At 49.1% G+C, this 12,665-nt stretch overlaps 1 protein-coding gene across 1 annotated transcript; it reads right to left on the bottom strand.

Moving 5' to 3' along the window:
- LOC132588484 (protein MRP-126-like) lies at positions 1-8,996 on the bottom strand. The gene is made up of 3 exons (XM_060260887.1): positions 8,942-8,996; positions 4,631-4,792; positions 1-268 (listed from the first exon to the last, which is right to left on the bottom strand). The coding sequence occupies exons 2-3, from the start codon at positions 4,772-4,774 to the stop codon at positions 110-112; spliced, it is 303 nt and encodes a 100-aa protein (XP_060116870.1). The 5' UTR covers positions 4,775-4,792; positions 8,942-8,996; the 3' UTR covers positions 1-109.
- Between the last annotated feature and the right edge of the window lie 3,669 nt (positions 8,997-12,665).

The following is a 12,665-nucleotide window of genomic DNA, read 5'->3' as shown; positions in this document are numbered from 1 at the left end:
AACTTTAGAGTTGACCTTTATTGTCTTCCCATGACAGCATGGAACAAAGAAGTTGAGGGGAACCCCTGCGTTTGGCTTGCGCCGTTTATATTTGCTAGGCATGTTGGCCTCACTGAGCGGAAGACTCGCTCCCCCCATGGAGGCGGTCGTGGCTCAGAATGGCCACAATGGTGACGAACTGCATGACTTCCCCAAAGCTGATCTCCTGGTCCTTGTTGGTGTCCAGCTGTTCAAATACATTGTCGAGCATGCTGGGGTCCTTCAATTTCTGTGGGAAACAAATGAAGAAGAAGATATTGGATTGATATCCCGCCCTCCACTCCGAAGAGTCTCAGAGCGGCTCACAATCTCCTTTACCTTCCTCCCCCACAACAGCAACCCTGTGAGGTAGATGAAGATATTGGATTTATATCCCGCCCTCCACTCTGAAGAGTCTCAGAGCGACTCACAATCTCCTTTACCTTCCTCCCCCACAACAGACACCCTGTGAGGTAGATGAAGATATTGGATTTATATCCCGCCCTCCACTCCGAAGAGTCTCAGAGCGGCTCACAATTTCCTTTCCCTTCCTCCCCCACAACAGACACCCTGTGAGGTAGATGAAGATATTGGATTTATATCCCACCCTCCACTCCGAAGAGTCTCAGAGCGGCTCACAATTTCCTTTACCTTCCCCTCCCCCACAACAGACACCCTGTGAGGTAGATGAAGATATTGGATTTATATCCTGCCCTCCACTCCGAAGAGTCTCAGAGCGGCTCACAATTTCCTTTCCCTTCCTCCCCCACAACAGACACCCTGTGAGGTAAATGAAGATATTGGATTTATATCCCGCCCTCCACTCCGAAGAGTCTCAGAGCGGCTCACAATCTCCTTTACCTTCCTCCCCCACAACAGACACCCTGTGAGGTGGGTGGGGCTGGAGAGGGCTCTCACAGCAGCTGCCCTTTCAAGGACAAATGGAAAACGAAGGATGGGCATCGTGCATGCTCAGGTACCCAAATCCTGTTAGAGTCTCTCCATCAGTTCAGAGATGGAAATAGGAATGTAAGATGATTCCAAACTCCTTCTAGCATCCCTTTTTATATCCATTTAAAGAGACGAGGACGTAAGGAGGGTACGACTCTGTGCAGGATGGCACAATCTGTCTTTGTGAGTGAGGGTTTCAAGACTATAGTTGAGGAGAAGGAGAAGAAGGAAAAGGAGGAGGAAAGGGAGGAGGAGGTGAAGAAGAAGAGACAACATCTAGCAGAATGTTTGGCCCATGTGCTTTCACGAATCAAAGCTTTTTTTCATCAGAGAAGAGGAAGAGGAAGAAGAAGAGGAGGAAGACAGTGAATTTATATCCCACCCTTCACTCGGAGTCTCAGAGCAGCTTACAAGCGCCTTTCCCTTCCCCTCCTCACAGCAGACACCCTGTACGGTAGGTGGAGCTGAGAGAGCTCCGACAGAAACTGCTCTTGTAGAGAACAGCTCCGAAAGAACTTGTGACTGACTCAAAGGTCACATCAGCGGCTTTGCATGGAGAAGTGGGGAATCAAAACCCGGTTCTCCCAGATTAGAGCCCACTGCCTTAACCTCTACACCAAACTGTCTCTACACCATATTCAGTAGCAGTAAAGCTCTAAATATCAGTGTTAAGAAGCAGGATCAGGAGTACCTACCTTGGCATCTATATCCAAATTGCTGGCTCTCAGGCTAACTGAATGGCCCTCAGGTAAAACAGAAATCTGGACTTCGGGCTGCCAGGTCCCCTTGCCCGTCTTGGGGGGGGGGGCATGTTCCAGGAGTGGGCATCATCACTTTGCACCCAGAAGTGACATCATTGCACTGGGGATGTTGCACAGCGACATTCCCAGGGTGGGGTTTTTTATAGAAAAAAAAACAGCAGGGACTCATTTGCATATTAGGCCACACCCCTGGCATCACCGTTGTTTTAAACAGGGCCTTTTTGTTTTTTGTTTTTAAAAAGCAGGGACTCATTTGCACATTAGGCCACGCCCCCTGGTATCATCATTGTTGCGTGCGGGGCTTTTTGGTAGAAAAAGTCCAGCAGGGACTCATTTGCATATTAGGCCACACCCCTGGCATCACCGTTGTTTTAAACAGGGCTTTTTTAAGGGTTTGTAGAATCTTTCGGGCTCAAGCGCCGTGTTCTACTGGAGAAAAGTTTTTCTTCCAGACGTTTCGTTCTCAGCTGCGGAGAACATCCTCAGTGGCGTTGCAGCCGGAGCAGGCGCTCTGACCTTTTTTTGTTTAAAGCAGGGCTTTTTTGTTTAAAAAAACAGCAGGGACTCATTTGCATATTAGGCCACACCTCCTGGTATCATCATTGTTTCGTGCAGGGCTTTTTGGTAGAAAAAGTCCAGCAGGGGCTCATTTGCATATTAGGCCACACCCCTGGCATCACCGTCGTTTCACACAGGAGTTTTTTTTGTAGAAAAAGCCCAGCAGGAACACATTTGCATATTAGGCCACACCTCCTGACGCCAAGCCAGCCAGAACTGCATTCCTTTTCCTTCCTGCTCAAAAAACGCCCTGAACATTCTTGTTAAGGGGACAAATTTCCCCCAGTGGCCAAATGATCCATGGCAAAGAGCAGCCCCCCAAACCGGGGGATTCTCTACTGGAACCTGGGGACTAGATAGACCCCTGGTGGAATACAGCTCTTCTCATGTTCTAAGACCATGGGATTCAGTGGCCACCTTCTGCTGAGATTTGCACAGTGTCCTGGCTATTGCAGAATCTGTTTTCCCCATCCCTATCACAGCTTCCCAGCTCCACCTCCAACAGAACCAGGCCTCAGATTCAGCGGGAGCTCACAGGAGCACAGCTCCTGAACGTTTCTGAGAGTTCCACCTCCTCCTGAGAGTTCCACCTCCTTGTCCATTGAATAGTACTGGCAGCTGCATAACAATCCCTGGATGAGTTTGGGGGGCACAGTGGTAGGGCTTCTAGCCCCACTGTTGGACCTCTTGATGGCACTTGGGTTTGGGGGTTTTGGGCCACTGTGTGACACAGAGTGTTGGGCTGGATGGGCCATTGGCCTGATCCAACATGGCTTCTCTTTATGTTCTTATAGGGTTGCCAAGTCCAATTCAAGAAATATCCGGGGACTTTGGGGGTGGAGCCAGGCGACTTTGGGGGTGGAGCCAGGAGACATTGGGGCGGAGCCAGGAGCAAGGGTGTGACAAGGGCAATTGAACTTCAAGGGAGTTCTGGCCATCACATTTAAAGGGAAAGCACACCTTTTAAATCCCTTCCCTCCATAGGAAATAATAAAGGCTAGGGGCACCTCCTTTTGGGGCTCATAGAATTGGACCCCCTGGTCCAATCTTTTTGAAACTTGGGGGGCATTTTGGGGAGAGGTACTGGATGCTATGCTACATACGTGGTGCCTCTACCTCAAAACACAGCCCCCCCCAGAGCCCCAGATACCCGCGGATCAATTCTCCATTATTTCCTATGAGAATAGGTCTCCATAGGGAATAATAGAGTTCCCTCCCCTCCCCCCCGCTTCCTCTCTCTCACACACAGCTGTCTCTGGTGCCTCCACAATGAGGTCTGCAAAGTACAGGGGCTAGGCTGCTCTCTTCTACACACACACTCACTTGTCTGAAACGAAAGCAAAACTAACGGAGGGGGCCGCGCTCTGACGAGGTCAGGTGTTGCTAACCCTTCCCCATGAAGCACTTCCTGCTCCAATTTAAAGGAACGCACACATTTTTAAAACCGGACCTGTTTGCATGTCCTGCCGGAGCTCTAGAAGTACATGGTGGCTGTGGGGGCGGGGCTTCCCCCACTGGCCTGCTGGCTGGGGGCGGGGGGAAGCCTGTAAAACGGGGGGATCCCCTGCTGGGAGCTGTGGATTGGGAAGCCTATGCTCTTATGTTCTTATGTTTCTACAAAAAGGACCCCTGAGCAGAACTAATGGCAGGGTTGCTAAGTCCAAATCAAGAAAGATCTGGGGACTTTGGGGGTGGAGCCAGGAGACTTTGGGGGTGGAGCCAGGAGCAAGGGTGTGACAAGCATAATTGAACTCCATGGGAGTTCTGGCCATCACATTTAAAGGGACCGCACACCTTTTTAAATGCCTTCCTTCCGTAGGAATTAATGAAGGATAGGGGCACCTTCTTTGGAGGCTCATAGAATTGGACCCCCTGGTCCAATCGTTTTGAAACTCGGGGGTTATTTTGGGGAGAGGCACTAGATGCTATACAGATAATGTGGTGCCTCTACCTAAAAAAAAAACAGCCCCCCCTCAGAGCCCCCAATACCTCCAGTTCAATTCCCCATTATACCCTATGAGAATCGATCTCCAAATAGAGAATAATAAAGTGCCCAGTAGACATTCCCGCCCCCCTGGTTTCTGGTGAGGGATTGGCGTCTCTACTCACGAGTTGCTGCCAACTTCTTCAAAGTAACACAGACACCCCATCCCAAGAGGAAGCCTTTCCAATCGGAGACTGAAGGGGGAAAGTCACATGGTGACTGTGGGGGCGGGGCTTCCCCCCACCGGTCAGCTGACTGGGGGCGGGAAGGAGCCTGGGAAAGCAGGAGAACCCCCGCTGGGACCTGGGGATTGGCAAGCCTAACTAATGCCCATGCCTTGATAAAGAACGTGCCTTACCTTCATGAAGGTTGGGAAGTTCTTGGTGATGAACCCTTTCAGCTCCGCTTTGCTGAGAGTGTCAAAGTCGCCCTCTTGGGCTGCAGATTCGTGGAACAGTTTCAGGATGGTCTGAACGGATTGCTCCATTTCAGTCAAAGGCATCTTGGGTCCGCTTCTGATCTACGGAGACAAGAGCCGGTTGGGTGGGGGAGGAAGGGCGGAGGCGTGTCCCTTTCAAAAGACTTCTGCTCAACTGCACAAATGCTGAATACCCTATTTCTCCCCCCCCCCCAAAAAAAAAATTGTTCAAAGACACATTAGCTGGCTACATGGCATTGCTTCTAAGAGAGGAGCAAGATGGCATCCCCCATACTGATTCCCGGTATCCCTCTGACAGCCTTTGATCAAATAGATTTGGCAAAGTTTCTTGAAGCTCTAATAACCAGCAAAATAAGGGCTTTTTGGGTAGCAGGAACACTTTTGCCTATTAGGCCACTCCCCCCTGATGTAGCCAATCCTCCTGGAGCTTACAGGAGGCCCTGTACTAAGAGACTTGTAAGCTCTTGGAGGATTGGCTCCATCAGGGGTGTGTGGCCTAATAGGCAAAGGAGTTCCTGCAATGAAATTGCTGAGCAGTCGGGTTAGAACGGATAAAAGGAAGCCCTTCTTCACCCAAAGGGTGATTAACATGTGGAATTCACTGCCACAGGAGGTGGTGGAGGCTACAAGCATAGGCAGCTTCAAGAAGGGATTGGATAAAAATATGGAGCAGAGGTCCGTCAGTGGCTATTAGCCACAGCATATTATTGGAACTGTCTGGGGCAGTGATGTTCTGTAATGGTGCTGGGGGGGAGGGGCAAAGTGGAAGGGCTCCTAGCCCCAATTGTGAACCTCCTGATGGCACTTGGGGATTTTTTGGCCACTGTGTGACACAGAGTGTTGAACTGCATGGGCCATTGGCCTGATCCAACATGGCTTCTCTTTTGTTCTTATGTTTCCAAAAAAAGCCCTACTCCTTTGCCTATTAGGCCACACACCCCTGATGGAGCCAATCCTCTAAGAGCTTACAGTAGGCTCTGTACTAAGAGCTGTGTAAGCTCTTGGAAAGAGCCCCGTGGCACAGAGTGGTAAAGCTGCAGTACTGCAGTCGGAGCCTTCTGCTCGCAACCTGAGTTCGATCCCCGGCAGAAGCTGGTTCAGGTAGCCGACTCCAGGTTGACTCAGCCTTCCATCCTTCCGAGGTCAGTCAAATGATCCCCAGCTTGCTGGGGGGAAAGTGTAGATGACTGGGGAAGGCAAGGGCAAACCACCCCGTAAAAAGTCTGCCGTGAAAACGTTGTGAAAGCAACGTCACCCCAGAGTCGAAAACGACTGGTGCTTGCACAGGGGACTACTTTTACCTTTAAGCTCTTGGAGGATTGGCTACAGAAGAGGGGTGTGGCCTAATAGGCCAAGGAGTTCCTGCTACAAAAAAAGCCCTGCTCATTTGCATAATAGGCCACACACCCCGATGGAGGCAATCCTTCAAGAGCTTACAGTAGGCCCTGTACTAAGACAGAGAGGAGACGACTGAGAGGTGACATGATCACCATCTTCAAGTACTTGAAGGGCTGTTGTATAGAGGATGGTGTGGAATTGTTTTCTGTGGCCCCAGAAGGTATGGGTTGCAATTAAATCAGAAGAGATTCCAGCTCAACATCAGGAAGAACTTCCTGACCATTGGAGCGATTCCTCAGTGGAACAAGCTTCCTCGGGAGGTGGCGGGCTCTCCTTCCTTGGAGGCTTTTAAACAGAGGCTGGGTGGCTTTCTGACAGCTATGAGGATCCTGTGAATTTAGGGGGAAGAACTTCCTGACTGTTAGAGCGGTTCCTCGGTGGAACAGGCTTCCTCGGGAGGTGGTGGGCTCTCCTTCCGTGGAGGTTTTTAAACAGAGGCTGTCTGGCCACCTGGCAGCAATGAGGATCTTGTGAATTTAGGGGGAGGTGTTTGTGAGTTTCCTGCATTGTGCAGGGGGTTGGACTAGATGACCCTCGAGGTCCCTTCCAACTCTATGATTCTAAGAGTCCTGTAATCTCTTGGAGGTTGGTTACAGAAGGGGGGGGGGGGTGGCCTAATAGGCCAATGAGTTCCTGCTAGGAAAAAAGCCCGGAGCAAAATGTCGGGTGCTTTCACACAAGAGATTTGCCCTGACCTAGCCACACCTTCCATTCCGATTAAATGCACACGATCACACAAGGACATCTTCCCTCCAAGCCACACCCATTCTCACCCTATCTCCAGATGCCACCTATCTGGATTAAAACGTCCCCTGAATTGCAAATCAGCCGGTATCATAATGCCCCTGTACAAATCGATGGTGCGGTCTCATTTGGAGTACTGTGGGCAATTCTGGTCATTGCACCTCAAAAAGGATATTATAGCATTGGGAAAAGTCCAGAAAGGGGCAGTTAGAATGCTTAAAGGGTTGGAACACTTTCCCTATGAAGAAAAGTTAAAACGCTGGGGGCTCTTTAGCTTGGAGAAACGTCGACTGCGGGGTGATATGATACAGGTTTACAAGATAATGCATGGGATGGAGAAAGGAGAGAAAGAAGTACTTTTCTCCCTTCCTCGCAATACAAGAATTCATGAGCATTTGAGCTGAGCAGTCGGGTTAGAATGCATAGAAAGAAGTACTTCTTCACCCAAAGGGTGATTAACATGAGGAATTAACAGCCACAGGAGGTGGTGGCAGCTACAAGCATAGCCAGCTTCAAGAGGGGATTGGATAAAAATATGGAGCAGAGGTCCATCAGTGGCTGTTAGCCACAGCGTATTGTTGGAACTCTCTGTCTTGGGCCGTGATGCTCTGTATTCTAGGTGCTTGGATGGGGAGGCACAAAGGTAGCCCCACAGGTGGACCTCCTGATGGCACCTGGGTTTTTTGGCCACTGTATGACACAGAGTGTTGGACTGGATGGGGCATTGGCCTGATCCAACATGGCTTCTCTTATGTTCTTATTTAAGTCTCATATTTGCTGGCCATCTGAACTCCTGGGTGCAACTCATTAGCGGAAGAGCCATGTGGTCGCGCCACGCTGTTTCCAGCGCATTCGGTTCTTTTTATACTTATACTTTATTTGATTTATATCCTGCCCTCCCTGCCAAAGCAGACTCAGTCCACTTTTTTCCTAGCCCTGCTCCAAAAAGCACTTGTGTGCTTCTCAGCTTGAGCACACACCCCAGGGAACTTTGAAAACAACAACGACCACCCTTTCCACTGCAGGTCCATGGTTGAGACGCCCAAGCAGTCTGAACAGCCAACCACAGACCACTGTCGTGATCCTACCGCTTCAATGGCACGAAATGGCTTGTTTGGAGCTGAGATAATATTGTGCCAATTTGCCAGTGTGATAGCACCCATTGTATGGAGCAATGGTGGGAAGACTGAGGTGACCCATAACCCAGAATTTCACCTCTAGCCATCCAAAATAAAGGCCATCGGTTTCCAGCCAAACATAACCAACCCCTTCCTAACTCCTAATACCAGCATCTTAGCACAGCTTCCCTCTCAGAAGAACATAAGAGAAGCCATGTTGGATCAGGCAAATGGCCCATCCAGTCCAACACTCTGTGTCACACAGTGGCCAAAAAACCCAGGTGCCATCAGGAGGTCCATCTGTGGGGCTACCTTTGTGCCCCCCCCCCCACCCAAGCACCAAGAATACAGAGCATCACGGCCCAAGACAGAGAGTTCCAACAATACGCTGTGGCTAACAGCCACTGATGGACCTCTGCTCCACATGCTTATCCAATCCCCTCTTGAAGCTGGCTATGCTTGAAGCTGCCACCACCTCATGTGGCAGTGATTTCCACATGCTAATCACCCTTTGGGTGAAGAAGGGCTTCCTTTTCTCCGTTCTAACCCGACTGGTCTTCGTGGGGTCTCTTCTGAAGGACAAGTTTACTCTTCCCCGGTGACCCTGGGTCAGAGGCATATGGGAGGTAGAATTCTTTCCTTCCATTGGAATGGATATCACACAACTCCAATAGCACGTTCACACATGCCAGATGTTGCAGTTTCAATCCACTTCGATGACCGTTTGCAGGTGGATTTTGCCATTTTCACGCAGGGGAATCCCATCGCAAAGGGCATCGGGAGGGGATGGAAAGTGCGTTATTTAGCGCATGTGAAAGCACCGCCTCTCCAAAGTGGGAATCCCTATATCCGTGCTCCCACTGATGCCGCGCACAATCTGCAAAAGTTTCCCAGGTCACAAATATCCTTATCCGTGGATAGACTTGCCCAGCACAAACGCTAAACAGAAAATAACTCCGAAAGGTCTTACCTCTGTCAATGACGAGGGAGAAAGCAACAGTGAGTCAAAAGGATGCAGTGCTGCTCCTAACAATGGTCTCTGGCCCCTGCTTTTATGGGACCCCTTCAGAATCTTGGGCCCTCCCCTGATTTTGAAATCATACAAAATCACATGTCAATCGGTCTGTGGTTCTTAGACACGCTCATGATTTTTTCCAGGTTCTTCCTAAAATAGTGGGGGGGGGGGGGTTGCGAGTTCTAGAGAATTATAGCCTGTGGCTTTTTTTTGGGTGGGGGGCGGTGTCATGATGTCTAATCAGCAATACCAGGGTTTGCTTTAGCTGATTTTTTTTTTTTTTTTTAAGAAGTTTTCCACCAAAAAAGTTGAAGAGTGCAAGGGAGGGATATACATTTCCTTAATGTCATTTAGATTATTGTGAAAGAGTACCCGTAAGCATCTCTGCAAGAGTCCGTAGACTTAAGTTTCATATTATCTCAGTTTTTCTTCTTCTTCTTCTTCTTCTTCTTCTTCTTCTTCTTCTTCTTCTTCTTCTTCTTCTTCTTCTTCTTCTTCTTCTTCTTCTTCTTCTTCTTCTTCTTCTTCTTCTTTGCCATTCACAGATGCAGTTCAAACTTTTGCTGCATGCATGTATCCTCTGTTGCCCTTCGCAGATAAAGCAACGCTGCCTCGAGTTAAGTGACCTTGAATGGGTTTTTACTTTAGAACGGGGCTGGCCAAACTTGCTTAATGTAACAGGCTTCCTGGGAAGGTGATGGGCTCTCCTTCCTTGGAGGTTTTTAAACCGAGGCTGGATGGCCATCTGACAGCAATGCAGATCCTGTGAATTTACGTGAAGGCAGAATTTCCTGCATGGTACAGGGGGTTGGACTAGATGACCCTGGGGGTTCCCTTCCAACTCTATGATGCTAAGAGCCACTTAGAATAAATGTCATATGAACATATGAAGCTGCCATATACTGACTCAGACCCTCGGTCCATCGAAGTCAGTGTTGTCTACTCAGACTGGCAGCGGCTCTCCAGGGTCTCAAGCTGAGGTTTTTCACATCTATTTGCCTGGACCCTTTTTTGGAAATGCCAGGGATTGAACCTGGGATCTTCTGCTTCCCAAGCAGATGCTCTACCACTGAGCCACCGTCCCTCCCATGTCAGATGTTTAAGAGACACAAGACATGAATGTCAGATGTTTGAGAAGAGAAGGAAGGAAGGAAGGAAGGAAGGAAGGAAGGAAGGAAGGAAGGAAGGAAGGAAGGAAGGAAGGAAGGAAGGAAGGAAGGAAGGAAATTGCATAACCCTGTTAGCATATTAAGAAAATATGAAAGTCTAAAATACTAATAATATTTTCTTAATATGCTGATAGATATATTATTTCATGAGTCCGACTCTCTGCGACCCCATGGACAAAGTCATGCCAGGCCCTCCTGTCTTCCACCATCCTCCAAAGTCTGCTCAAATTCATGTTAGTTACATCAGTAATGGGGTGGGGTGGGGCTCCCTCCTGGGTGTCCTGCCCCCCCAGGGAAAGTGTATGCGCAATACATAGCCTCTCCTCTCCCGGTGTAGTGAACGCCGCGTGGTCACTGTCTGGCTATGCCTGGCAGATGGTCACTGCAATGGCCTCTCCTACATTACTGCATCCGTGGCAACATCTTCTCGCTGGTCCCCCCCCCCCCGTTTTCACAGAGTTTGCCACGTCATGGTGCGACCGAATGTCCGGCGGTATAACCGGATGGGCAGGCTGGGCTCACTAACCTCACAAGCCAAGAGAAGGAAAACTCTAACATCAAGCCCGGGCAGACAGAGCTCGTTAATGTAACATCTACCACCTGGAGGACTCGCTGCCGGCGTCCCGGCTTACTGGGCCATGGCAGATGACCCCATGGTGAAAGGGTGGAGCCAGTACTGCGCAGGCCTGAAAGGTATCCACATCCACAACCCAGAGACTGTTAAAGCCATCAAGCAACTGCCAAGAGAGAACATCAGTAATGCTGCCTGGCCATCTCATCTTTTGCCATCCTCTTCTTCTTTTACCTTCTGTCTTTCCCAGCATCAGGCCCGTCTGAAATCCACCAGGGACAGGGCCTTCTCGGTAATGGCCCCTTGCTGGTGGAACCAGCTGCCAGAGGAGGTGAGGGCCCTGCGGGACCTTGGCCAGTTCCGCAGCGCCCGTAAGACAGCCCTTTTCCGGCTGGCCTATAACTAACTGGCATTGGAAACTCTATGGAAGATTGCAGTGTAGTATTCTGATAGATCGCTTGTTTTTATGTTTTACCATTTTACTGTTTTAACGATGTAATTTGTTGTATTTTAAATCCAAAACCTATGTTAGTTCTTATGTGTTGTAAGCCGCCCTGAGCCACTTCGGTGGGAAGGGAGGGATATAAATTGAAATAAACTAAACTCATGTTAGTTACATCAGTAACACTGTCCAGCCATCTCATCTTTTGCCGTCCCCTTCTTCTTTTACCTTCTGTCTTTCCCAGCATCAGGGTCTTCCTCCTTTCCTCAGCACAGTGCCCTGTTTCTCCTAGACCTTCATGCTTCTGTGAGCTCCTGCGCAAAATGAGGCCTGGTTCAACCCTTCGCAGTCTGCAACATCAGCTCCCTGCTCTTGTCCATCTATTTTTCCAAACTGATTCATTAAGTCAGACTTGTATCTCACAGTGTGCTGTTTTCCCACACGCCAAGAGAGAGAAACATCTGGAGAAGAAGACTGCAGAAGAAGACTACAGATTTATACCCCGCCTTTCTCTCTGAATCAGACTCAGAGCGGCTCACAATCTCCTGTATCTTCTCCCCCCACAACAGACACCCTGTGAGGTAGATGAAGATATTGGATTTATATCCTGCCCTCCACTCCGAAGAGTCTCAGAGCGGCTCACAATCTCCTTTATCTCCCTCCCCCCCACAACAGACACCCTGTGAGGTGGGTGGGGCTGAGAGAGCTCTCACAGCAGCTGCCCTTTCAAGGACAACCTCTGCCAGAGCTATGGCTGACCCAAGGGCATTCCATCAGCTGCAAGTGGAGGAGTGGGGAATCAAACCCTGTTCTTCCAGATCAGAGTCCAGACACTTCACCACGACAGACACCAAACTGCAGAAATCATTGCTTTGTTAGTTGCAGAAAGGCGTTAAGGGAATTTGCTAGTTCAACGATTCACGGAGGTAAGAGTCAGGAGTAGACCTCGCAGATAAGAACCAAGGCAGCCATGAAGGATGTCGCAATGCTCAAAAGACAAGATTCTCTAGAATCCCACAGATGAACTGATGAAACTTTATGAATGCTAAAAACAAACGCAAAGAGGAAATGAAAGGTGAAAGAAAGAGCGGTTGGGTCTCCGCTGGTCAAAAGGAGACGAAGAAGGCAACTGATACTCATCAGCGCATTTGCAGGGCGTTGAGAGGTTATGGAATGTTTGGTGGGTATATAAAAAAAGCATTATGTCCATTGAATAGGCGGCCAATCAAGACAGACGTTGAGACAGACAGAAAGTCAGTAAATCACAGATAGGTAGATAATGTTTATATCTGGCTGGGGGTCCATTATATATAAAAATAGGTTTAAAAAGGTGCTTTTCAACCAGATAGCATTCATATCTGGCTGGCAAGTAGTTGCAAACCCAATTGAACACTGGGCCCTATTCAACAAGATTTGCTGAAGAAGAAGAAGAAATGATGACGATGAAGATATTGGATGTATACCCTGCCCTTCACTCTGAATCTCAGAGCAGCTTAC

Source organism: Heteronotia binoei, chromosome 1 (genome assembly GCF_032191835.1).
Source record: "Heteronotia binoei isolate CCM8104 ecotype False Entrance Well chromosome 1, APGP_CSIRO_Hbin_v1, whole genome shotgun sequence".
NCBI lineage: Eukaryota > Metazoa > Chordata > Lepidosauria > Squamata > Gekkonidae > Heteronotia > Heteronotia binoei.
This window is presented reverse-complemented; position numbering and strand designations above follow the sequence as displayed.